The sequence below is a fragment of the Trachypithecus francoisi genome, unplaced genomic scaffold (genome assembly GCF_009764315.1).
Source record: "Trachypithecus francoisi isolate TF-2019V2 unplaced genomic scaffold, Tfra_2.0 Lachesis_group11, whole genome shotgun sequence".
NCBI lineage: Eukaryota > Metazoa > Chordata > Mammalia > Primates > Cercopithecidae > Trachypithecus > Trachypithecus francoisi.
The window spans coordinates 32,263,688-32,286,650 of record NW_022681456.1 but is presented as its reverse complement, the minus strand read 5'-3'; the positions used below and the strand labels follow the sequence as shown (position 1 = coordinate 32,286,650).

Here is a 22,963-nt window from a genome sequence, read left to right as displayed (position 1 = left end):
TCTCTCCTGTGTTTCAGGGTGATGCTGACATGCTGTACCCTTTGGTCTTGCCTTCCGTGTACCACAGGATCGATAAACAAATAAGCAGGTTTCGGAGATGGTTACCTAAGAAGCCAATGAGGCTGGACAAGGAGACACTGCCAGACCTGGAGGAGAATGACTGCTACACTGCCCCTTTCAGCCAGCAAAGGATCCATCAGTGAGTATTCCATGTTAAAGCCCCTGTCTTACTAAGGATGTGCAGCTGTAGTAGAGCCTCACCCTGCACGCCTTTGATTGCTGGGCATGAGGAAGGAACAGCGTAGTGCCCTTCTCCCCTAAAAGTCTCGTTGAGTGTTCATATCCCTTTTATTTCAGTCAGGGGAAGATAACTGCTGTAACCAACAATCCCTGCATCTCAGTGGCTTAAGATGATACAGTGCTTGCTCATGTGTGTGTTGGGTAAATGATCTTCTCCACAGAAAGGCAGTGACCCAGGCTCTGTCATTCTCATTGCTTTGCCAACCCCCTGCGCATGGAGCCCCCTGCAGGCTCATCCGCATCCAGCCAGCAGACAGGAGGAGTGGCCTACACCTTTTCCTATTGAACAGAGGGTTTTTTGTTTTATCTTGGTTCACTTCTCAGTTCCCCTTTCTTCAGCAATTCACAGGGTTGCCTTAGGAAAAGCCACATCACCTGGCAGGCCACTTGCTGACTCGTCCGTCAGACTGTCTCAGAACAGTTATTTGTCACTTTTGACATGTGGGGAGGAAAAACAAGGTGGCTAAGTAACTGAGCCTGTGAGAAACTGAAAAAATGAAAGAGAATTTACTCTGAAGCTTCTGATATGATAAGAAATGATGGCTGGATGCAGGGCAGGGCAGGCAGGAGGACAGAAAAGCCTGCCGTGTGCTGGAGACTGTAAACAATAGGAGAAACACAGCCTCCAGTGGGGGCAGAGATCAGGTCGGCCCCACCTTCCTTGCAACAAGATGAGGAATTCCAGACCCTCCTGCTCCAGCAGTGGTGACAGCCTCAGTAAAAATGACTTTTTACTGAAGGGAAGAAAGGGGTGACGGATTTAAACAAAAAAAAAAAACAAAAAACAAAAAAAAAAAACGTGCTGATTTTGTGAGAAAGTAAACCAGGCCGAGTATGGTGGCTCACGCCTATAATCCCTGCACTTTGGGAGGCAGAGGCAATCAGATCACAAGGTCAGGAGTTCGAGACCAGCCTGACCAAGATGGTGAAACCACATCTCTACTAAAAATACAAAAATTAGCTGGGCGTAGTGGTATGCACCTGTAATCCCAGCTACTCAGGAGGCTGAGGCAGGAGAATTGCTTGAACCTGGGAGGTGGAGGTTGCAGTGAGCCCAGATTGTGCTGTTGCACTCCAGCCTGGTTGACAGAGCGAGACTCAAAAAACAAAACAAAACAACAACAATAAAAAAAAACGAAAGTAAACCAAATGGCAGTTTTCAAGAAGTTGCAGGGAGTTCCAGGTGGGAACGTATTTCAGCAACAGAAAATCAGTTAAAGTCTGTGGAGCTCTGCAGGGCAAAGGGGAAAGGAAAAATCAAAGAATAGATGTTCTGCATCAAAAATGTGTAATAGTAAGAGCAGTCTAACGCAGGGAAGCAACTCTATATGCCTCTGAAATAGCCGAGCTGATCCCCACAGGTCAGATTGAAGCCAACCCAGCTGCAGTATGTGAACATTTGAAAGGGTCATTGAAGCAAACATGAAATTCACAGACTGGCCTCAAAATCTTAGTTCGATCCTCAAGAGAAACTGGGAACTGGAAGGGACATAATGTTAATTCAGAGATTAGGGTGTTTTCTTAAGAGAAAAAGACAGAAAAAAGGCTGATGTGTTCCCACACTTAATTTAAACCCCTACCATGTCTCTCTTGTTCATCTTGGAAGTTTTTTAGACAATGAGTTGTTTCCCTAATTCTTCTGGAATGGTGACTGGTTTACAGGCAGGTTTTCCCTGTGCTTCTCACCTGTTTGATAGAGTGCCTAGCACAGTGCAGAAGGGTATCACAAATTGTGGATGATGGATGGATGGGTGCACTGCTATCAACCTATTTGCTGGGTGGATGGATGCATGGATGGATACATGGATACATGGATAGGTCACTGGATGGATAAGTGGATACATGGGTATGTCACTGGATGGATGGATGGATGGATGGATGGATGGATGGATGGATACATGGATGGGTACATGGATAGGTCACTGGATGGATGAGTGGATACATGGATATATCACCGGATGGATGGATGGGTGGATGGATGGATGGATATATGGATGGATGGATGGATGGACAGTGTATATGGATAGGTCACTGAATGGATGGTTGGGTATATACATGGATAGGTCACCAGATGGATGGATGGATATATGGATGGATGGATGGATGGATGGATGGATGGATGGACAGTGTATATGGATAGGTCACTGAATGGATGGTTGGGTATATACATAGATAGGTCATCGGATGGATAGATGGATGGATGGATGGGTGGGTGGATGGATGGATGGATGGATGGATGGACAGTGTATATGGATAGGTCACTGAATGGATGGTTGGGTATATACATAGATAGGTCATCAGATGGATAGATGGATGGATGGATGGATGGGTGGGTGGATGGATGGATGGATGGATGGATGGATGGATGGATGAATAGATACATGGATGGGTATAGGAGTGGTTGTGTAGATGGATAAATGAATAGAGGAATAAATGAAGTAAGTGGCATGTACTCTGAGATTTTATTTTATTTCACTTCAAAGGGAGGATATATGGGATATAGGTAAATGGAAGAAAAAATATATGGATAGATGGATGGATAAATTAGTGAAGTATGTGATGTGTGCTCTGGTATTTTGTTTCACTTCAAAGGGTTATAGATGTATGGAAGAGGAGGGTTTTCCACCTCCTCTCTTCATGCCGTTTGTATTCTACAATGTTCTTGCTTTAGAACAATACTTCTCAGCGTAATTCTTAAAGTCAGAAGCCCTTGGACACCCAGTAGAATTTCTAGGGACTAGAACTGAGAATCATATTTTTAGAAGTACTTAAAAATATATAATAAATAAGGGATGATTTGATTAGGGATATTCAGCCATCTGTCTCACATAGTTGAGAAGCCCTTTTGACATGCTTTGGTATTAATTTGTCAAATAATTGATTTATTTAATAGTCACTAATTTAGTGTTCACTTCTTGCCAGGCACTGTCTGGGTACAGAGATGAAGATGAACAATACGCAGTCTGGACCCTGATGTAGTAAAGATGCAGACTATTTTAAATAATTGTAAACAGTATGATGGGTGTGACTTAAGAGGGGGGATACTCACTTCTCCAGATTTAGAAGGAGGTTGGTAAGTGATGAGGATTGATCATAAAGCAGAGAATGTTTGATACAGGTCTTGAAGGATAAGACTTGCCCAAGTAGGTAAGAGGGGAAAAGTATCCCAAGAGGAGACAGTAATGTGTGTATAAATGAACAAGGGTGTGAAACAGAATGGAGTGTTTTGAGGAACCACAAGTAGCCTTCTGTGAGTAAGAGCATAGGGTGTGAGGAGGACCTAGTGTAGTTTGAAAAAAGAGAGTGGTTAGTGGAAGATGAGATATCAAGACAGGAGGACCAAGGAAGAAAAAGCAGAGGATAGCCGGAATGAAGCAAACCAAAGAACCAGACCTCAGTGGGACCAAGAGAATAGAGGCAGTTCTGTCATGCAAATAAGAGGTGAAAAATTAAATAAGTATCTTGAATATTATGGGTGGAGAGGATTTATTTCTCTTTAAAAATTGTCATGTCACATGAATAACATTCCTCTGATGGGCGTGTAAAAGTATGACTTGAAGAATGCTGGCTGTCTAATTGGAAACAATTGTTGGGTACAATCAGAAAAGAATTCCCTAAGGATGCACTGAGAGTGACATTAATGGATTTAAATTAATCAGAAGTAGCTGGTTAATAAACTCTGGGAATTATAACATGATATTCCTGGCTTTCCAAATATAGTCCCCAAAATCCCATGTGACTTCTTAGTTTTCCAGAATGTTTCATATTGTCTTGGAATAAAAGATAATAATAGAAATTTAGGCTGGGTGCGGTGACTCATGCCTGTAATCCCAGCACTTTGGGAGGCCGAGGAGGGCAGATCACGAGGTCAGGAGATCGAGACCATCCTGGCTAACACGGTGAAACCCCGTCTCTACTAAAAAATACAAAAAATTAGCTGGGTGTGGTGGCATGTGCCTGTAGTCCTAGCTACTCAGGAAGCTGAGGCAGGAAAATGGCATGAACCCGGGAGGCGGAGCTTGCAGTGAGCCGAGATCATGTCACTGCACTCCAGCTTGGGAGACAGCGAGACTCCGTCTCAAAAAAAAAAAAAAAAAATTTAAGGGGGTGAGTGGGAGGAGGGCATGAAAGTAGTGAAAAAAAAAAAGGAGAGAAAAACATTGAATGTTTATTAAGTGTTTCATCAAAAACATTTCCCACGGAAAAACCTTCCAAGATTTTCCAACCTCCACCGCCAATTCTGGTTGAGGTGTATTCATCTATGTTTTAGTAATATTTTTCTTTTCCTTAATCAATAGTACCACCCATTTTAATTACTTTCTCCAAGACTAGAGACTCCTTGAAAGACTATGTCTGTCTCACCCATTTTTGAATCCCATAGTAAATGCTTAATAATGATTTTTTAAATGAAAAAATAAATGAATAGAAACGAAAGTAGGAGAATCATGTGAGTAAAGAATAAAGATGATGTGAAGTTAGCTGACTGCACACTCATCTCAAACTAAATCCAAGATACTTTCTTTTCAAATGTAATTTGTTCCTTGTCTCAGTAAACAGCACTAATATTTGTCCAGTTGCTGAAACTGGAGTCTGGAAACTATTCTAGACACCTCTCTCATCTCTACTTCCTACAAGTTTTACATCTCCACGGATTGATGATTTTACGTCCTAAATATCTTTATACTTCAGACTTTGTCACTGTATTTCACTTGAAATCCAGAAATAATATTACAGGTCTCCCTGGTTTACTCTTGTCACTGCTAATCCATTCTCTCAAGTGCATACTGCATGGTGTCTTCAAAATATGCATCTAATCATGTCACTTCACTCTTTAAAAACTTCAGAATAGACACCAAAATTATTACTATGACTTAGAAGCCCTCAAATGCCTACCTGCACTGCCATCCCCTCTCCAGTCTCATCTGTCTTTCTTGCCTCCCAGTCATAATCCAGACACATGCAGCTTCTCTCAGCTCTTTGAATATACTCTGCCCCAGGACATTTGCACATGCTGTTTCCTCTCCTGATTCCTTCCTTCTTCACCTAGTATGCTGTTGTTCCTCCTCCAGAACTCAGCTCCAAAGACTCCTGCTATGGAAGCCTCCCCTGGCTCTCTCCTTCCCCACCAATTCTTCCAAAGATTGGGTTTCTGTTCTATACTGTTTTAATGTTTCCTAGATAACATTTTTTTTTAACAATTGAAATGCTATAATGATTTGAATAGCATATGATTAATGCCTGTCTGCCTAGGTAAACTGTGTACTCTGTGGAGCCATAGGCCATATCTGTTTTTGCCCATGATTGTATCTCCAATACCTAACACAATACCTAGCATAAATTTGGCACACAATACTTGTCTACTAGATGAAGGAGTGAGGATTGAAGTCAGAAAGACAGCACAGAATAATCTAATTGTAAACCTTTATTCTTTAACTGCATTGTACAAAAATATTAAAGTTGAGAATCAATTAAAAAACAAATGCCTGCCAGTCACAGTGTCTCACCCCTGTAATCCCAGCACTTTGGAAGGCTGAGGTGGGAGGATCATTTGAGCTCAGGAATTCAAGATCAGCCTAAGCAACACAGTGACACCCGTCTTTACAAAAATTTAAAATTAGCAGGGTGTGGCCGTGCACACCTGTAGTCGCAGCTACTTGGGAGGTTGAGCTGGGAGGATCACTTGAGCCCAGGAGGTTGAGGTTCAGTGAGCCATGATTACGCCACCATACTCCAGCCTAGGCAACAGAACGAGACCCTATCTCTCAAAACAAACAAACAAGCAAACAAACAAATAGCCTAGCATTCTGTTTGAAAATATAACTGTATTTAAGGAGAAAAAAAAGCAAACCTGAGGGGGTACAAGTCAACATACAAATGCTACTTGATCACTTTATATGAGCTTAGCAAGGTTGGTCCACAGGTAGAAAAATTCTTATTATATGCCAGACACTATTCTAAGAACTTTAATACTCAAACAATACTTTGAGGGCTGAGGTATTATTATTATCACCAATTTACGGATGAGAAAAGTGAGGAACAAAATGGTCAAGAACCTGCTATAGGTCGTACACCTAGGCTAGGCCACCTGTCTAAACAACTCCCAAATATCAGCAGTAGAACAGCATAGAAGTTTACTTGTTCACAGCACTATCTAGTGTGGGTCACTCTGGGAGAAGGAGGCGTATGACTCTGAATCATGTAGTCATTCAGGTACCCAGGCTACTGTTATCTTGTTATTCTGCCATCCCCTAAATCCCTTACAGACAAGGAAAAAGACAGATGAGTGTTTTTTTAGGAAATTTTTATGGACCAGGGCTAAGAGTGGTATATAGCACTTTCACACACATTCCATGGTCTAGAACTTAGTCATGTAGTAATGCTGGGATAACTAGTCTACCTGTGTGTCCAGAAGAAAAATAGAAGCAGATTTGCCAAATAAACAGTCGCAGTTCGTCTGAGTGATAGAGCAGGAATTCAAATTCAAACAGGGAGGCTCTAGGTCTCACCCTCATAAGCATTAGGCTCTACTGTGAGATTTCTCAGCTGCAGCACTAATGGCATTGGGGCTGAATAACTCTTTGTTGTAGGGAAGAGTCCTGTGCAGTGTAGGATATTAAGCAGCATCCTTTGCCTCTCTAGCCACTAAATGCTAGTAGCATTCTCCAACCCTTTAGTTGTAGGAGAATCAAAAATGTTTCCAGACACTGCCAAATTTCCCCTGGTGGTAGTGGTGGGATGGGTACAAAATCACACCCCTTTTCTCCAGCCTTGAAAACCATGGTTCTACTGTCTTTCATCACATGACACCATTCAGGCAGGGCCAGCCATTCTCTGTGATAAATAAACTCTATTTGAATCTGATGACTATGACAGCCAAGTCCATTTAAGAATTAATTTATTTCTCTTCACCTCTGTGCCTGTGAATGTTGCCCTGCTTAAGTATCATTGCCCTTCATTCTTAAAATGGCATTAGCGATGACACCCTTGAGGCAATTACTTTCTAAGGTCAATACCCATAATAAAGGTTTTCTGCTGGTAGACAGGAAAAAGGAAATATGCAAAAAGAGTCATGTTACTTTTTATAATAGATATACAGGACATTCTTTCAAGAAATAAATCAATTCTAATTGTCTTTCAGAAAAATGTGCTAGATATAGACAGAAAAATGTTCTTCCCTGCATTTTCTATGTTTTTATCATTACTGTTATTTTTTTTTGTAAACACCCATAAAAAGTGAGGTTAAATACTGACCACTTCTTAAGAGAAGAATATGAAATTTATGCTATGCTATGTGTGCATATGTTTAAATATATATTCACTCATCCACATATTCCATACCAGTTGTTGTTCTGGGTGCTTGGAGATCAACAGTAAACAGAAAGGCAAAAACTCCTGCCCTCCTGGAGCTTACAGTTTAGCTGGGTGTAACTGGTAATAAATTATAAACCAGCAGTTGTCAATGAGGGGTGATTTGGCAATGTCTAGAAAAATTTTTGGTTGTCACAAGTTAGGAGTGGAGATTGCGACTGGTCTAATATGTAGAGGCCAGGGATGCTGCTAAACATCCTATAATGTACCTGACAGCTTCCCACAACAAAAAAATTATCCAGCCTCAAAAGTCACTACTAGTGTGCTGAGGTAAACATTTTTTGAAGTCAATTTAAAAGCAAGTGAAAAGGGGATAAATGCTATGGGAACAGAGAAAAAGAGGGTGGGGTGAGGGAAATGGGGAGTACTGCATGGGAGTAGGGGTGCAGGTTGTATTTCTGAAAGGCAGTGTTTCTATTCTTCAAGGCAGGCCTCCTACAGAAGGTGTGATTGGAAAGAAACTTGCAGGTGAGAAGGACAGAGAGCGAGTTCCAAGAGGGGAACAGAAAACAAAACAAAGGCCCTAATCGGGGAGAAGCTCTGCTTGTGTTTGGGAAAGAGAACACAGATCTTGTGACTAGAGCAGAAATACCAAGGAGAATAACAATAGTGATGAGTTAGAGGCTGGGAGGGAGGCTGATTCCTAAGGCCTGTGGGCTTTTACAGAGGAATGACGTGGCTTAGACTTAATTTTTGACAGTGTCATTCCAACTGCTCTGGCAACTGCAGTCATCCGTGTGAAACATGATGTATTTATAGTTTTTCAAGTTTCTATCTTTTCAAAATCAATAATGAAAATACATGCCACATATAACTCAGCATTGACCCATTTCTTTGCAAAGCTTTTATGTTGTACACAAAATGTTTTAACTCGTGAACTATGTGTGTGTCTATGAAACAGATATTATTGAAAGACCCCTTGAAATAAAGTCTGTCTTTAAAAGGTGCAGATTTTATGTGAAACAAAATCACATGGCTTTGGACTCCTGCTTTCATCTCCTACTAGACTGTGAGCTACCTGAGGGTAGGAGCTATATGCCTGGGAGCACAGGGCACCCAGGGGATGTTTGTGAGACCAAAGAGAACAGGAAAGGAGCAAGGAAGAATTGGCATTGTTACCACTGGGGGACAGAGCCAGGGCTCTGGAGCCAGGTTCTCTGATCTTGATGCAGCATCTCAAAAACATAGAATATTTAGATGAGAAGTGAAAAATGTGATCAATCAGCCAGTCAATTGTGGTTTCCAGGTCCAACTTTAACCTTCCCTTGACTTGATTCAGTTTTGGCTTTAGTTCTGCTAACTGATAATCTCTCTTCTCTATCAAACTTTTTGTGGCTGTTAAATTCTGTTACCAGGATTCACATCTGATCCCAAGATATTTAATTCATGCATCATACTTTTTAATTGTGTGCCATGTGTAATATACAAAATGGGCATTTAAAAAAGACCACTTGACACAAAATTTGCTTGCATGCCTTTTTCTGCTTCTATGCTGTGAGCTAGGGCATAGCACAAAAGTCTCGAGAATAACAAAACTACCTAGCTCTTTTTGGCTGAGAAAAAGCACTAACAATGGAAATGTTGGTGCTGGAGTCATAGAGGGTTTGTAAGAATGGGAAAATGTTGGCCGGGTGCAGTGGCTCACGCCTATAATCCCAGCACTTTGGGAGGCCAAGGCAGGTGGATCACCTGAGGTCAGGAGTTTGAGACCAGCCTGCCAACATGGTGAAACCCTGTCTCTACTAAAAATACAAAAAATTAGCTGGGCGTGGTGGTGGATGCCTGTAATCCCAGCTACTCAGGAAGCTGAGGCAGGAGAATCGCTTGAACCTGGGAGGTGGAGGTTGCAGTGAGCCGAGATCCCACCACTGCATCCCAGCCTGGGACAGTGCGAGTGAGACTCTGTCTCAAAAAAAAATTTAAAAAAAAGTGTCTTTCTTTTCTCCACAGTGCTGCCACCTCCCATACGTGACACATAAATGGAGCCTAAATACAATTTTACCCTAGGGATAAGCCTGTGCATGTGAAGACATCTGATTTCCTTTGGAATTTATTGTTAAAGTATTCAAGATGCATTAAACAGACAAATGAAAGAAAATGGTAAAAATATAAATGAATATTCTGAACCAAGGAGAATATAAGTTAGAGTAGGCATTCAAGTTCAGGGAAAAGTAGGCTCAGATTTGCAGGCCTCAGTGGCCTATGTATCTATAATGATTGACAAATAAACCAGAAAATTGGCCTTTACAAAGGGGCAGAGCAGACGGGAGAAACATAGTAACTCATGATTCTGATTGTCAGAGAGGAAGAAAACCAATACTGTAGGTAACGGGGTGCTTTTTGACTCTGAAATGAAATTCTTGCATAGGGTCATTGGAGTGGACAGTGAAATAGTGATATGGTGGACAGTATCCCTGGTAACCTCCTCATTGCAGATGTCTTGCAGGACTTTTCTGAAGGCTGTTTCTGGTGGTCGCATCAGCATGGTTCTGAAGACTTAACTGCTCATGGCCATAACTTTCTGTGAGAGTTTAGGCAAGGTATGCAGTAAAATACTGCAGTATACCTATGATGGTTAATACTGAGTGTAAATCTGATTGGATTGAAGGATGCAAAGTATTGATCCTGAGTGTGTCTGTGAGGGTGTTGCCAAAAAAGATTAACATTTGAGTCAGTGGGCTGGGGAAGGCAGACCCACGCTTAATCTGGGTGGGCACAATCTAATCAGCTGACAGTGAACATAAAGCAGGCAGAAAAAACGTGAAGAGGCGAGACTGGCTTAGTCTTCCAGCCTACATCTCTCTCCCATGCTGGATGCTTCCTGTCCTCAAACATCGAACTCCAAGTTCTTCAGTCTTGGGACTCAGACTGGCTTTCCTTGCTCCTTGGCTTGCAATTGGCCTATTGTGGGACCTTGCGATCATGTGAGTTGATACTTAATAAACTCCCCTTTATCTATCTGTCTGTCTGTCTGTCTATCTATCTATCTATCTATCTATCCATCCATCCATCCATCCATCCATCCATCCATCCATCCTATTAGTTCTGTCACTAGAGAACCCTGACTAATACCCAAACTAATACAATACCCAATAATTGTATTGTAATTATTGTAAATATTGTAATAATACAATACCCAAACTAATCTAGTTGTCTTTGTTGTTTGAACTATATTCTTTAAAAATTAAAGTTGAAAACTGATCAGAAAGCAAGTAACATGACATTCTAGTTGAAAATGTTTCCATGTTTGAGAAGCAATAGAAGTGGGTACACACCTCTATATAGGCCAGTGCACGAAGCCCTTGTTCATTTTATATGGTATCATAAGAGCTAGGCCTACAGGCTGCCCACCAGCCATTTTTGTATGGCCACCTAAACATCTTACCCCACAGAAAGCTCTCGCACACTAGCCAGCTATGGAAACTCAGGTTGTCAATATTAGAGTCAGTCATTCCAGGAAGCCCCTCTCAAAACTCAATTTCAGAAAAGGTCATTTCAATAGAACCATATGAAATTTATTGTAGGAATATGATAGCTAACATTCATATAGTGCTTACTGGGTTCCAAATACTTCACAGATGTAAACTCATTTAGTTCTGTTAGTAAGGTGTTGTCATTATCTCCATTTTTACAGAGGAGGAAACGGGATCACGGTTAAGTAGGTTAAGTAGCTTATCCAAGGTCAAACAGTTGGTAAGTGGTAGGGCTTGGATTTCAAGTCCAAGCAGTCTGGTCCCAGTCTTATCTTTTTAACATTGCATGTTAGTTTTCTATGACTGATATAACAAATTATCACTGACTAATTGTTTAAAACCACAAAATTTATTATCTTACAATTCTGTAGGCTAGGGTGCCACATGGGTGACACTGAGCTAATTAAGGTATGTCAAAGCTGCACTCCTTTCTGGAGGAGAATCTATTTCTTTGCCTTTTCTAACTTCTGGAAGCTACTACATTCCTTAGCCCATGGTTTCTTCCTTTATCTTTAAAGCCAGCAACGGTAGTTGAGTCCTTCTTACGTCACATCACTCTGACTTTGCTTCTGTCCCCACATCTTTTTCTTCTCTGACTCTTTTGCTTTCTTCTTCCATTTTTAGGGAACCTTATGATTACGTTGTACCTATCTGAATAATCCAGGTAATCTCCCTGTCTTAAGGTCAGCTGATTAGCAACTTTAATTCCATCTGCATCATGAATTCCTCTTTGCCATATCGCTTAACATTCTGAGGATGAGGATGTGGATATCTTTGGAGGGCCATAATATTGCCTATCACAGCTGTACAAATGTCCCAATCCAAAAAGTGCCAAGGGTTGGGACAGAGGACAGTAAAGTTTTGATGGGAAAAAAGAAGGAAAGAAGAGAGAGAGGGAGAGAGGAGGATGGCAATAGGATTTGGGGACGTTAAATGAAATGACATATGTAAAAGACTTAGAGCCTGGCACAGTGGTTCACACCTGTAACTCCAGCACTTCAGGAGGCCAACGCAGGCAGATTGCTTGCAGCCAGGAGTTTGAGACCAGCCTGGCCAACATTGTGAAACCCCTCTCTACTCAAAATAAAAAATAAAAAAATTTAGCCAGGCATAGTGGTGCAAGCCTGTAGTCCCAGCTACTCAGGAGGATGCGGCAGGAGAATCGCTTGGATCTGAGAGGCAGAGGTTGCAGTCAGCTGAGATCGTGCCACTGCATTCCAGTCTGGGCAACAGAGCAAGACTCCGTCTCAAAAAAAAAAAAAAGACTTAGTCCAGTGCCTGACACATAGAAAGCACTCAACAAATCAACAAATGATAGCTCTCATTATCATTATTACCACAAACAGCAGTATACTGAGAATCCTTGGGAGAATCTCTGCAGAGTTGCAGTTGGTGTGTAATGGGAAAGTTTGAGGTGACAGAGACTGATTTTGCAAAGGCTCATAACTGACCTGAACTGGAATTGCTTTACTTTTAAGCCCAATGTTACTCAGTGTTCCAGATGCTTTGCCATTTAACATTTTATGTGTCCGTAACATATGACTATTTGCTTTTCAACTCTCTCAGCATAGATATCGGAAGACAGTGATTCTTCTAACATGTGCCTTTTACTGTATTTTTGTTTCAAAGAACTGAGAGTTTTTTTGTTGTTTTCATCGATCTGAAGTATTTAGAGAATCCTTCAGGCAGAGGTACCAAGATTGATTTAGGTAGGATTAAGGTTCTTTTAGTGCCTCGAGGACTTAAAGCAGTCTCTGAACACTTGTTTTATTGCAGTTACTTATTTGGCATTAGGATCCTCAATATTCAGGTTGTTTGTATTGATCCATAGAGTCAGGGGAAACATATCTATGTTCTGGAAAGTCTTAAACTAAAATGAAAATGAAAAAAGCCACAAATCTTGAGATTTGTGCTTCTCAAGATCATGTGGCTCCTTTTAAGTAGGACATAATTTAATGACTTTAAAGGGACAAAGAGGTCACCTAATCAGGTGGGAAAAGCATACCTCTGGGTGTCTGGGGGCCCAGTAGTTAGTTGGGTCTGTTATCTTAATATTTGTGAGAACATCTGTGAATAGGTCACTTGGAAATATTTTATGTCATTTATCTTCTGTGCATACATAGTTTGTTTCTCTACTTATCAGTTCATTCATTTACCAAACACTTTCAATGCCTATTATGTGCCACATATTGTACCATAGTTGAAAAATTTATACATAGTAGAAAAATTTGTACAATAGGCTGATGTATATTCATGTGTGCATGTATATTTTTATTTAAAATTTATTTAAAATTTTAACTTTGCTATGTTAAGTTTGATAGTCAAGAGGCTGTTTTCCTTATCAGAATGGTAAAAGGCAATTTAAAACACCTATAGGAAAGGGGAAGAGTTGTCAAATTTAGGTATAGTAAAATAGGGAGAGGTTAACCTAAAGAGGAAGGAAGGGAACTAGGATTACATCTGTTGCTATAGTATACGTATGTAGTCACTCTGTGCATTAAGTCTTTGGAAACAGCAGTAGTGAGAGGAGACAAGGAAGAGCAGAGGTGAGGAAAACCTAGTACTTCATAGGCAGGTAGACACTCTGGTGCCTCATTGATCAGTATTCTGTGCCAGGCTGTGCACTGCATGCCTTCCACATTATCTCTTTTGACCCTTGCAAAAACCCTGAAACGTAATTTTACAGAAGGAGGCACAGAAACTCAGAAACATTAAATACTTTAAGCCAGGGTTACCTAGTAACAAATAGACTTGGAGTTAGAACCCAAATCTGTCTCATTGCAAACCCATGCTCCTTCCATAATACAACTTGACATATGTTGACTGCCCACTAGACACCAGGCTACCTGGGAGACTACTGGTATTGTTATTTCCGTAGAGAGAAGTGGAACACAGAGGAGTAAGTCACCTACCTGAGTTGCACATTTGGTCGAAGTAGGAAACCACCCTGAGCAGCTGGGGGAGGGTCATATCTGGGCCCGCTTCTGACTCACATCCAGGAGTGGCACTGGGGAGAAGGAGTTGTTAAACCTGTAAACTCTGAAGATGGTAGTTTATTCAGATAGCCACTAATTCAAGACTATGTCTTAGAAATGTCTTTATCTGTGGGGAAAAACCTGATTTTTCTCACTTCCCACTTTCCTCACCCCGATACAACACCCACACCATCAGTTTGGTGTTTCCATTCTAGACGAGTGATTTTACCACTGCATGTTGACCCACCTTGACGCTCCCATCTTCCTTGCTGCCCACCATCACCACCAAATCCTTTCGGCCCTTCTCCTCCTTTCTAACCTCACTGCCATTGCCTTAGTGGAAGCAGCCAGTTAGATGAACAATTACAACAGTCCACCTCCTCTGTCTTTCCTCACTCCCAAATCTGTCTACCCCACTCATGTCACAGGACATTTGCAAGGCTGCTACCACTGGTTCCTACAGTACTTGTGCACAGTTAGAAGGAGGACATCCTTCCTCTAGGAATATTCATAGCCCATGGATTGGCCAGCAGAGTACAGGCAGGGTCACCCCTTCCTCATGCTCTCGCCTGTGCACCTGCAGGAGTGAGTAATGCCCAGTAGTGCCACATGTAGTAACATTGCTTCCTTGCTTAACAGCTTTTAATGATTCCCCAGGACCTTAGAGATAAAGCTTAAATTCCTTCACATGGCACACAAAGCTACCTTTCTAGCTTCTTCCCTTCTCCCCGCAGCCTTTCAGGCTGGTACTCCTGCAGCATGGGAATGGAAGTGACCTAAATATTCCATGACTATTTTTCCTTCTTCCTAAGGTGTGCTCTCCTTCCTCTCACTCTCTGATAATATCCTGTTCTTTAACGAGTTGAGGTGTCATCTTCTTTATGAAATATCTTATGTCTCATGCAGATAACATTAGACTTCTGGGCCCATTAGCCTCTGTAAATGCTTTAATTATGGCACTAACTGTTATATCAGTTACTTGTTTTCATGACTATGTTCTACACAAAGCCGAATTCAGCAGCCAAAAGTAATTAGAAGGGAGTTTCAGTCTTTACTAAGTTTCTCAAAGGACACAAAGGGAAACCATGTCCTCAGCATCCATTTATCATCAGCCTTTCCTCTCCTTCCTTACTCAAACGTCATCCTCCTTCTGTTGACAAAAGCATTCCTCCTCTGCCCCAGCCTGTACAGTTTTTCTTTCCTCTTCCTATGTTGCTCTCCTCCCCACAAACCTCAGCCCTCTCTTCTATCACTTTATTTTATGGATTGCCACAGCTTCTCCATCAGGAAAAAAGAAAACACTCATCCTCTTCAGGCAAAGCCATAAATTATAGGATTATCACTCTTGGATTAGAGACTGTGTCAGCCAGGTTCTGCTGGGTTCTGCCACAGTAACAACCCTCAAATCTCAGTGGCCTGCACAAAGGTTTATTTATAGCTCACATAGCATATTAACAACGGGTCAACTGAGGCTCTGCCTCACATGATTCCTTTATCATGGAATCTGGACTGAAGAAGCAGTCTGTAAGATATGCATTCTCATAGCAGAGGGAAAAAGTAATGGCACAACCACACATTGACTTTTGAAATTTCCACTCAGATGTGGCATATATCATGTCTCCTCACACTCCGTGTGCCAAAACAAGCCTTATGACCAAGTGTAGTATCAATGTGGTAGGGAATTATGCTCTTTCTCCAGGCAGGGAGAATGTCAGTAACATGGTAATGAGTAGAGATAAATTTTCAAAGCAGCAAACTGGGACTAATAAGACGGTATGGTCAGGAATACCTCATATTAATATTGTTTTATTTTGTCACATTTGTATGGCACATCAGTCTGTGAGCTTACAGGGCTCAGATGGTGTCTTATACTGTTTTTTATGATTGATATGTAATTGCACATATTAATATAGGAGGAATAAGTTCTGGTGATCTATTGCATAGTAGGATGACTACAATTAACAATCATGTATTGTATATTTCAAAATATCTAGAAGAGAAGTTTTTGAATATTCTCATTAGAAAGAAATGGTAAATGTTTTGTTTTGAACACCTAGCGTATTTTTAGAAAAGGAATTTTCCATGCAAGTTAACAAAGACCTGGGCAGAAGAGAGAAAATCTCTGTAGGATAGAAGTCACACTTGAAACTGGAATATTTGAAAATTCCAAATCAAAAATCTATCTTTATACTTGGGTGATATTCTTATCAGATTACCAAGCTGGATAGGTAGATGACTGCTTTCTGTGGTGTGTAGTTTTTCAGAGGAGATTTCCTCTCCAAAGAATGTTTCTTTTGCTAGATCTCTGTACCACTCAGGTTTCATTCAGGAAAACTGAAACCTGGCAGTTATTTTAACAAAAAAGGTTACTGTGGGGAAGTAAACAACTACAGTGTTGCAAAGGAAATACTGAAGTCACGCAGATGATAACTGCAGGAAGTGAAGCAGCTACTGCCTCTAGAGTTGGGGGAGCAAAATGAAGAGGTTGGGGTTATTGGAACCAAGATGCTCAGAGAGGCCCTGTGGAGCTGAGCCTCGGACTCCTGAGTAGGAGATTCTGCCCTTGTGGTGCTGGGCCCTCAAAGATATGGGGCAATGGACTGAGCCTAGTTTGGGGAGTGTTGCTTTTAAGCTGGAAACTGGAACCAGCTGCCATTGTGAGATCGGAGGATCATTGGTGACAGGAACAGGCAGGCAAACAAGAAGGACCAAGGTCCTATAACCTGTTCTCACCGCCAGTCTCCCTCTCATGCCCTGTACTGACAGAGCATATCAGAGAAACAGACAGCAATGCAGAAATGTAGTTTGCAGAGTCTCTGTTCTGGCATTGTATTATAGATAAGAGGAAGGAAGGGGAAATCAGAGATAACTTAATAGACAGCACACTCCCTAATACCTGGAATTTTACAATTTGAACTTTAATCCTTTGGCTAAAGTCATCCTCAATTAAAATAAAAGTATCCCTTGGAAAGATGAAAATTTTAATGTCATTCTTTATTAACACCCCATTACAAATAGTTTATTGAAAATAAGAAGAGGAAGCAAGAGATACAGATGAAGTATTTTGGCTGTAGCAGGGGCAGATAGAGGTTGCCACAAAGATGGTGGAGGGCCAAAAAAGAGCAATGAAAACAAGGGGATTATGGAAGATAAATTTTACCAACTTCCAGATTTTGCAGATGCTTGGCAGAGTTTCTAGGACTTTGCTGCTCACAGCAATATAAATGAACAGGAGGGACAGAGATGAATCTGTCCATTTGGTCAACACTCAGAACAACTCAGCTCATATAAAAATGAGACCCATGACTCAGATCAGACTAAGATGGTAGCCACGGGTGAGTCACTGAATAATACACTTATGCAGGGACAACTGCCTAGGTAATTCAAGCAAAACCTTACTGTTTGGGCTTTGGTATAGTGGGACTTGGAGTAAGAATGGTTTTTGGGAGGTGCCTATGGAGTTAGTTGTAGCCTTGAAAGCAGTAGGTAAAGGGACTGCCACTAAAGGGGCTCTTTCAAGGGCCGCACAGAGGAAACAGTGGGAGAGATTTATTAGGTTGGCTGCCCGTGTTAGGTTTAACCCTTGACGGACTAGTTTTAACCATGAGAAGGGGTCCTTATTGGAGGAATGTAATTGATCTTGTAAGGCCTGTTCTTGTGCTTGTATGGCTAAGGTTAAATTCTGTAGGGCTTGTATGTTTTGAGGAAGGGATTTTTGCTGGACAAGTGTTCTTTTTATCAGGAGAGTAGCTATGGGATATGAACTAAGGATTGTGTAGCCTGTGTAGAGTCCACCTTTGACTCCGTCTGCCCATCGGGGGTCCCATGGGTCTTTGATATTTAATTGGTATTGAAGGGGGGTTCGTTGATTCGCAATGGTGAAGAGAGCAGTGGGTTTCGTCTGTCTCAAGGTTGCATAATGGATCTTACAATAAATATAAGGGCATCCTAGGTTCTTTTGTTTCCAGTAAGTCTTACAATTGTAATGTGTCTGATCGTGCAGGAAGCAGAGAGCCTTAGCTCCGGCCGCACTGCAACACGATAGGGTGAAATTTATAGTAAGATGGGGTTGGCAGCCTGAAGGGGGGCAGTCAGCAGTGCCTTGTAGCTGTGAGTGCTGTTTATTTTTGTGTGACCAAGTTTCAACTATAGAGAATCTCCATATGAAAGTTGGGTTAGTAATAGAGATTGAAATGCAAGAAAAAGATAGTAATATAAGTATGAAATAGTACTTCATCTTCAGTGTAATCACAGGGTACACCTGTCACTGAAGATGTTTTATAAAGGTAAGCGGGAGAACCACTGTGATGGGCTATTATCTGGAGGCAAGTAGGGATCCGGGGTAAGATATTGGAATTCTGTTATGTTTATATAGAGTATGGTGAGAAATTGGGATACGCGCAAGGGGTCAGGGAACGTGTGGTGGTTGAGAGAGTTTGGTGAATTTGAGACGGGTAGGGGTAAGTCTAGTAGATGTCCACTGATTGTCTTCTGTGGGGGCCTTTTTTAATTGTGATATATGGACCCAGTGCGTGTGTCCTAGAAGTTTGGCTGCTGTGTATGTGGATAGGAGGACAGTATAGGGGCCTTTCCACCTAAGCTGAAGATCTTTGGCTTGGATATCTTTTAAGTATACTTGGTCTCCTGGGCTGAGAGAGAGATGTGGGCTATAGGTGTCTGTTGGAGAGGGGTGTGCTAGTTCTGCATGTTGTCTCAGGAGTTGTCTCAAGAGGGTGAGGTATGGGAGATAAGTTGCCAGCGGGGAAGAAAGGGTGGGTAACTGCTGGAGGGTGAGCGGCCGGCCGTAAACTAATTCAAACGGACTGAGGCCTGTTGGACTCCGTGGGGCTGCTCGCAGCGGGTTAGGGCCAGGGGAAGGAGAGTTACCCACGATTGTCGAGTCTCGAGGGAGAGTTTGGTGAGTTGCTGCTTAATGAGCCCGTTGGCCTTCTCTACTTTACCAGAAGACTGAGGTCTATAAGGGATGTGGAGTTTCCAGGTGATGTGTAGGAGGGCTGCCACCTGTTGGACTACCTTGGAGATGAATGCTGGGCCGTTGTCAGACTGAAGAGTGAGCGGGAGGCCAAACCTAGGAATAATGTGTTCAGTGAGTATGGAGGCAACTATATTGGCGGTTTCTCCTGTAGTAGGATAGGCTTCTATCCATCCTGAAAAAGTATCAACGAGGGTTAAGAGATATTTGAATTTTTTATGCCGTGGCATGTAGGTAAAGTCAATTTGCCAATCTTCGCCTGGTTGGTGCCCTCTGAGTTGATGGCTCGGATGGGGGTTGCGCAATGCGCCTTGAGGGTTTGACTTGAGACATGTGGAACACTGTCGGTTGATTATAATTAGGTGTTTCATGAGTGTGGGGCAGTGAATGAGGGGGCTTAGGAGGTTATATAAAGCTTTGGGTCCTATGTGTAGGGAATTATGTATGTCTTTTAGAATGGTGTGGAGTTGAGTTTCAGGAATAACTAATTTATTATTGAGGTAAATCCAATTGTCTGCGGCTAGTTTGGCTGTTGGATCTTGTAATAGTTTGGTCTTTTCCTCTTGGGCATAAGTAGGGGTATATTGAGGAGAGAGAAAACAAATAGAGGGAAGCGTGGGAGTGGAGAATCCGGCTACCGACTTGGCAGTGGTGTCGGCAAAGTTATTGCCAGCCGCCACCGAGTTAGATGGAGTCTGATGACCTTTACAGTGTATGATGGCTGCTCTGGAAGGTGCTGATAAAGCGTCTAGCAGTTTGAGTATCTGTTTTTTGTTGACTATAGGGGTACCACTGGTGGTTAGGAACCCTCTTTCTTTCCAGATGACAGAGTGGGTGTGTGCAATCAAGAAGGCATACTTGGAGTCTGTGTATATGTTTACCGTTTTTCCTCTGGATAGGAGGAGAGCCCTGGTTAGTGTGATAAGTTCTGCCTGCTGTGATGTTGTTCCTTGTGGTAAAGGCTTAGCTTCTAGGACAGCAGAAGATGTAACTACCACGTATCCTGCCTGTCTGTTTCCTAGAGAATTTATAAAAGAACTGCCATCTACAAATAGGGTTAACTGTGAGCCTTCCAATGGCTGGTCATGTAAATGTAAGTGACTAGGTGGTTGGGCCTCTAAAAGTTCTGGACAGGAGTGTTCAGTACTAGGTTGCTTGAGAGGGTCAGGAAGTAGGGTTGCTGGATTCAGAGAGGAACAGACTCCTAGGGCAATGGTGGAGTCCTCTATGAATAGGAGGTGAAAGAGTTGGAGTCTGGACGGGGTTAGATGGCTAATACTTCTGTGGGCAATAAGATCTTGAAGGCGGTGAGTAGAGAAGACTGTTAGGTTACCACCCCTAATAAGTTTCTTTGCTTCTTGGTTAGACAGGCTGCTGCTGCCAGGGCCCGAAGACAGGGCTGCCACCCTTGTACGGTGGGGTCTAATTGTTTAGATAGATATGCCACGGGGCGGTAGGTGGCGCCTATAGATTGGGCTAAAAGACCCACTGCAACTTTTTGTCTTTCATCTGTGAAAAGCTGGAAGGGGCGTTGGAAGTCTGGGAGTGAGAGAGTAGGATGTGAGAGAAGGCAGTTTTTCAGGTGAGTGAAATGTTTATAGATTAACTTTGGGTTAGACAAAGGTCCTTGGGGAGTCTCCTTGACAGCTGCATATAGAGGCTTAGCCAAGATTCCGAAATTAGGAATCCAGTGTCTGAAAAATCCTACTAGGCCCAGGAAGGATTGAATTTCCTTAGCGTCTTGAGGAGGAGAAAGATTTTGTATTAGAGTTAAGCGGTCTGTACTAAGTGAGCGCGTCGTAGGAGTGATCTCAATACCTAAATATATGACACATTGTTGTGCAAGTTGAGCTTTGTGTTTGGATATTTGGTAACCTTTGGATCCTAGATGATTAAGGAGGATTGCAGTGTCTAAAAGAGAGTCCTGTCCTGTGGGACTACAGAGTAAAAGGTCATCTACATATTGGAGAATTTTACTATTGGTAAGAGGACAGGAGGCTAAGTCTTTTGCTAGGGCCTGCCCAAAGAAATGACGGCTGTCTCGGAACCCTTGGGGAAGCACTGTCCATGTCAGTTGGGTGGAGGTATGGGTGTCTGGGTCTTCCCATGTAAAAGCAAAAAGAAACTGACAATCTGGGTGCAGGGGAATAGTGAAAAATGCATCTTTTAGATCCAGTACAGTAAAGTGTGTTGTATTAGGTGGAATGAGAGAAAGAAGGGTATAGGGGTTGGGAACTACCGGATGGGTGGGACAAACAGCTTCGTTGATAAGACGAAGATCCTGCACTAACCAAAAAGTTCCATCTGCCTTCTTTACAGGTAGGATTGGGGTGTTACAGGGAGAATGAATGGGGATGAGGATGTGTGGCTGAGTAACCTAGTAATGATTGGTTTTAGTCCTCGTAAGTGCTGTGGAGAGAGAGAGAACTGTGGGCGGGTTGGAAACTGAGATGGTTCTTAAGTTTTATAAGTATTGGTGGATGATGTTCCGCCACGACAGGAGTGGAGGTGTCCCACACTTGGGGGTCGATAGGAATGGGGAAATCGGGGAAAGAGTTAGTAGGATTGTTGGAGTCATTTGAGTTAGTCAATACTAGAAGCAGATGGCGGGTAGGATGGGGGCGCTAGTGGGGATAGAGATACAGGCTTTCAGTTGACTTAAAACATCTCGGCCCAGTAGGGGAGTGGGGCATGAGGGGATAATGAGGAACGAGTGTGCAAAATAGTTGTTGGCCAGGCAGCAATTAAGGGGTGGGGTTTTTCGAGGGCTGGACGGGGAGCCATTGACTCCTACAACAGAAATATTGGAGGGAAGGCTAGGCCCTTCGAAAGACGGCAAAACAGAGTAGGTAGCCCCGCTGTCAATTAAAAAATTAATTTTCTTACCCACTACCAGGAGAGTTACCCGCGGCTCGGCGAGGGTGATGGGGGTCCCCGAGTCCCGGCACCTTCAGTCGTCATCCAGATGTAAGAGCTGGAAGGAGCTCCCAGGGTCCTGAGAAGGGACATCACGTTGAGGCGCCATGCCCGTTCTCAGGGTGGGGCAGTCAGACTTCCAGTGCCCTTCTTCATGGCATGCTGGACAAGGAGTTGTTGGCAGACGAGGGTTAGGACACTTTTTAGCCCAGTGTCCAGCTACTCCGCACTTGTAGCACGGCCGCACTGGCTCAGACAGTTGGGGACTCTGGGGACATCTGTTAGCCCAATGCCCTGGGTTACCGCATTTATAGCAAGCCCCTTTCATTGTCTTTGAGCCTACGGGGATTTTGCTCTCCAGTTTTGGGTTACGGCTAGGCTGCAAAGCAGCAACTAAGGCTTGAGTCTGGAGCTATACCTTCTGCCTTAGGCGGGCCTGTCGTTGGGCCTCAGCCATTTCCTCCCTTGAATTATAGACCTTGAAGGCCGACTTGACTAGGTCTTGAATAGGAGTTTGAGGTCCATCCTCTGCCTTTTGGAGTTTTTTCCGAATATCCGAGGCTGATTGTGAAATAAAATATGATGCTAGAATAGTGGCCCCGGCTGGGGAAGCTGGGTCTAACCGAGTGTATTGAATTAAAGCCTCAGTTAGCCTGTTTAAAAATGTGGCTGGGTTCTCATCTGGACCTTGAATAATTTCTTTTAGTTTATTGAAATTTACTACCTTATTTGAGGCCGCCTGCATACCAGCCAGAAGACATTGAGTCATCATATCTCATCTTCGGCGGCCTGGCTGGCCTACTTGATAGTTCCAGTCTGGGTCTATAGAGGGGACTGCTTGTTCCCCTAGTGGGAACTCAGGGTCTGTTAAGTGTAATTGGTTGGCATGCTGCCTGGCGGCCACTAGGATGTGCTCTTGCTCCTCAGGGTTTAGAGTA

At 42.7% G+C, this 22,963-nt stretch overlaps 1 protein-coding gene across 2 annotated transcripts in view; it reads left to right on the top strand.

The window, feature by feature from the left end:
• The window catches only part of ANO4 (anoctamin 4), a 237,195-nt gene that overhangs the window by 92,908 nt on the left and 121,324 nt on the right, over positions 1-22,963 (top strand). For both annotated transcript variants that reach the window (XM_033220911.1, XM_033220912.1), the window contains exon 6: positions 68-199. In XM_033220911.1, the coding sequence (XP_033076802.1) occupies positions 68-199 (132 nt within the window). The remainder of the gene's footprint in view (positions 1-67; positions 200-22,963) is intronic.